Source organism: Brassica oleracea, chromosome C8, assembly GCF_000695525.1.
Source record: "Brassica oleracea var. oleracea cultivar TO1000 chromosome C8, BOL, whole genome shotgun sequence".
NCBI lineage: Eukaryota > Viridiplantae > Streptophyta > Magnoliopsida > Brassicales > Brassicaceae > Brassica > Brassica oleracea.
Genome location: NC_027755.1, coordinates 26,630,689 through 26,634,590, shown reverse-complemented (window position 1 = coordinate 26,634,590; position 3,902 = coordinate 26,630,689). Strand labels below are relative to the sequence as shown.

At 36.1% G+C, this 3,902-nt stretch overlaps 1 protein-coding gene across 1 annotated transcript; it reads right to left on the bottom strand.

Annotated features, from left to right (window-relative positions):
• Positions 1-1,848: 1,848 nt before the first annotated feature.
• Positions 1,849-3,084, bottom strand: LOC106309061 (putative F-box protein At1g57580). The gene has a single exon (XM_013746141.1). It carries the CDS (start codon positions 3,082-3,084, stop codon positions 1,849-1,851), a length of 1,236 nt encoding a protein of 411 aa, XP_013601595.1.
• Between the last annotated feature and the right edge of the window lie 818 nt (positions 3,085-3,902).

Sequence of the window (3,902 nt, the reverse complement as noted above, 5' to 3'; positions counted from 1 at the left end):
CGAACATCCTTCGTTTCCAAAGAGAGAAGTCTCTGTTTCCGTCGAATCTCTCGATCTTGACTTTATCGCCGTTCATCTCTGATCGAGCTCGATCTCCCCAAGATCCGAACGAATCGATCACCTCTTCTTCTTCTTAACCTGGCTCTGATACCACTTTGTACGATTCGTTCTCCTTGATCTTGACCTGTAATCAACTCAATCACAAGTATAAAGCGGAAGAAGACACGACGATATGTTGACCCGGTGTTCACCGCACCTCTCCGTACCGGAAAGGCCGCTATAGCTCACCAGAGCTGGGATCGAACCAGCAACTTCACTATATTTGCTCACAATCGAGCTCCGAGATACAATCCTAATCTCTCCTCTCTCTCTACCTCTCTTGATCGTAACAAACTTGATCGACAGACTTTAACCCTTAGCTCAACAACCTGAGCTATTTAAAGACTCTCTCTTTCTATACAAAACGACATCTCTATTTCTCGTTTTACTAACTAATGGATAACTCCGGTTTACCTAAACCAGATCCTAATTAGATTATCAACTAAACCCGAAAGAGATAGAAGAGTACTAGATTACTTACAAAATACTAAGACATATTCTTCACGATTCTTAGCTTTTTTAGTAAAAGTTAAGAAACAGTTTATTAATTTCCACTAAGAACCCTTTCTAAGAACCTCGGGTTAATCATGCTCTTAGGTTCTATGACGTTGCGATCGACTTGTACGGACCACGGTGATTTAGACAAAGGAGAAGAGAAGCCTTCAGAGGGAGATAAATCGACGTATATGTCGTAAAGATCAGGATCTAGATCAGTTTCTTCTTGTTTTTATTAGTTTTGTAAATTTCTGGCGGTTGGTGTCTTTGCTTCAAGGCATTTCTAGATATAAAGAACAAATTAGGCTTCAAGAAACCAAGAAGAACAAAAAAAAATTGGAGATGAAGGTGCCTATCTAGAATTTAAGATGGTTGTGTGTTCTATATATAGTTTATTCAAAATTACAACCGTTTTATCTCAGAAGAACCCTCCACAGATTTTTTTATATAAACCCATTATTCTATTTAAGTTTATTAAATATATCTCATAGTCTTAAATAAATTGGAGCAACCCCAATGCAAGGCTCTTGAGATACTGTCAAGCATGTGCGGTGTACCATCTGTTTACTTGTAAGCGGCTTGATTTTTTACAAAAATTAACATTCAACTAATTATTGGAAGCATGATAAAATAATTATAATTTGCACTTGAGATACTCAAAATTAGACCAGTACCGATGCATGTTGATATTTGTCATCAATAGAGTCCTAGACGATAAAATGTACAATCTGAAGTTACACCACTGCATATACACGATTAAATGTTGGGAATAGATGTTCAAGTCCATTAGGTTATCGTACAAATCAGTCTGGTAACCAATGTGCTAGTTTGCTGGGAGAACTTTACAGGTCTCATTTCAGTGGTAGCATTCTTTTCCTAACAAGATATTTTTTTAAAAAAAAGAAGAAAAGAACAAAAAAGAACAGTGATAGCAAAAGGTCTATTTGATTTGTATCCTCTCCATTATAATTTCAACTCAATTTGATAAAATGAATCATCATACACTGTGAAGACTAGCATAAGAAACATACTTTACTAAAACACGATTTGAACCATTTTATATGTTGGGACGTTTGAACAACCGTTGGCTATTGTAGTGTTGAAGTTTTTGGTTGGTTGAGTGATTCTAAGCAAACTGATTAATATGTACTTCCAATTTTTAAACAAGCACACAATCATAACCGTAGAAAGCATAAAATAGTGTTCATTAGCCAAATTAAGACGCAACATGTTCCTCAAATGATACGGATTTGTTCACACCACTCTTCTTTTCTTTTTAGCACTTTGCTCAGAAAAAAAAACTGTGTCCGGCTGATCTTTTCCTAATTGTTTTTCCACCTTTTCTGATGAGCTTCCATCAATCAGTGCCATAATAGTGCTTAGAGAGGAGATGCGTCCGCCAGCCCAAGGCAAAATCTCATCAAGTCCCACTACATAAGAAGTCGACGGTGTGAACTGAAAAAATTCGTGATTTACACTACACCACCCTGGAATCGAACCCATGACTACCCACTTGTTAGTACTCAAGTCGTACACATGAACCACTTGGTCGCAAAAAAGTGGTTCTTCTTCCTTCGCCCTATACTCCCTCAACAATAAACACTTGCCGTTGTAAGCCTCTAAGTTCCAATAACTAAGCTTCTTTTTGTCCATCATTATGTTTTGGATTTTCTTCACAAAAACCCACTTAGGATCACGGAGAATGTTCTCAAGGGAATAAACATAAATGTATTCCTCCGTTGCCGATATCAATGTTAGTCCATTATTACCTAAGGTGAATAGCGTTTTTAAACTCAATCCCCGGGGAAAACTGGTCGGAATAAGTCGTGCATGCTCTGTTTCGAGATTGAAAGACACGATGCTTCCGTCGTTTCTCAGCCAGTGAAGAGACCTTTCCAAGTAAACAGGTGTTTTCAGTGGAACGCTTGAGAGACAAGTAAGCGTTGTTTTTGGACGTCTCCATGAGTTTTCACCGTTGATCTCAAACTTATACCTACTTTCATAGTCTGTTCCCACATCGACCATGTGGACTATTTTGAAACTCTTGGTGGTTCGATCAACCACCAACCCGATGTGCTTTTTGTTTCCCCGATTAACAACGCCTGTATGGCTAAACACCCCAGTGAAACGCATGAACCAAGACTGGTTAAAGTATCGAAACTTCTTGGTAACTGGATTCACGACGCATAGACGATCATCAATGAAGACTAGTAGAAGGCCAGAGCAAGATCCCAGGATATGACTCTCCTTTAAGGTATCTTTGGTTTTGAGTGACCTAGAATCGCCGTTAGGGTTGTAGGAGAGATAACTTGAGCCAGACGCCGAGATATGTACCAAACCGGATCCAACCCGAGAAGAGTATTCAGATTTAAAATATGGGTCGTTTATATGCGTTTGGAGGGATCTATTTGTGCAACGCATCATCGCCACGGATCTGTGATCTATCATGAAGAGAATTTTGTGCATGAGATCCCTAGGTAAGACGTCCATTGTAGGAGAAATTAATTAGGGTTCTTTGATGTGATTTTTTTTCTGCTTTTTCTAATGTTTATGATGTTAATTGTTATGTGTGTTTGCATTTATATAGGAAACAGATTTGACATTAATGTATCCTATCCTTTTAGTAAAAAGAAATATTTAATACTTTGTTATTTGTAATGTAACTTGAAAAGGATATTGTAATGTAATTTGATTTTTATCTATTTTAATTTAAGGTGTTGGGAATCTCTACAAAACTTGGAATTGTGCCATTGTCTGTTCAACTATAGACCAGTGTTAAGATTGCAATTATGTTCCTTTGAACTCGAGTGATGTAGTTATTAGATCCCATATCGGAATGTTGGAAGGGAACCTTAATCTTTATATATAAAGTTGGTTTTTTCCCTTCTTATGACATGTGGAATGGGGGTTTGTTGACATGTGTCCTCATGTTTTTTTTTGTATTTAAATTTTTTTTCTTTTAAATTATTGCAATTTTCTCCATCAATTTCTAATTGTGTATTATCTAATCCTTCTCACACTTATTGGTCTCTAAAATTCAAGAAATAAATAAAATAATATAAATATATTTTAAATATTTAATTTATTCACATCTAAAAATAGCAAGACTTTTCATCATTTTATTATTTTTACTAATTTTTATTATTTCATTTACAAATTATATTTATTTCAATATTAGTATCATAAGATAATCAAATTAAGAATAAGAAACTAGACAACCAACACATAAACTAAAAAAGCGGGCCAAAGGGAGAATAATAATCTAAAGGCCAAAGCCACCAAAAAGCAGGAAAATATATGCCTAAAAC

Bases quoted from the DNA above. Each gene is read 5' to 3' on its own strand.
- LOC106309061 (XM_013746141.1), bottom strand. From the start codon at position 3,084: ATGGACGTCTTACCTAGGGATCTCATGCACAAAATTCTCTTCATGATA.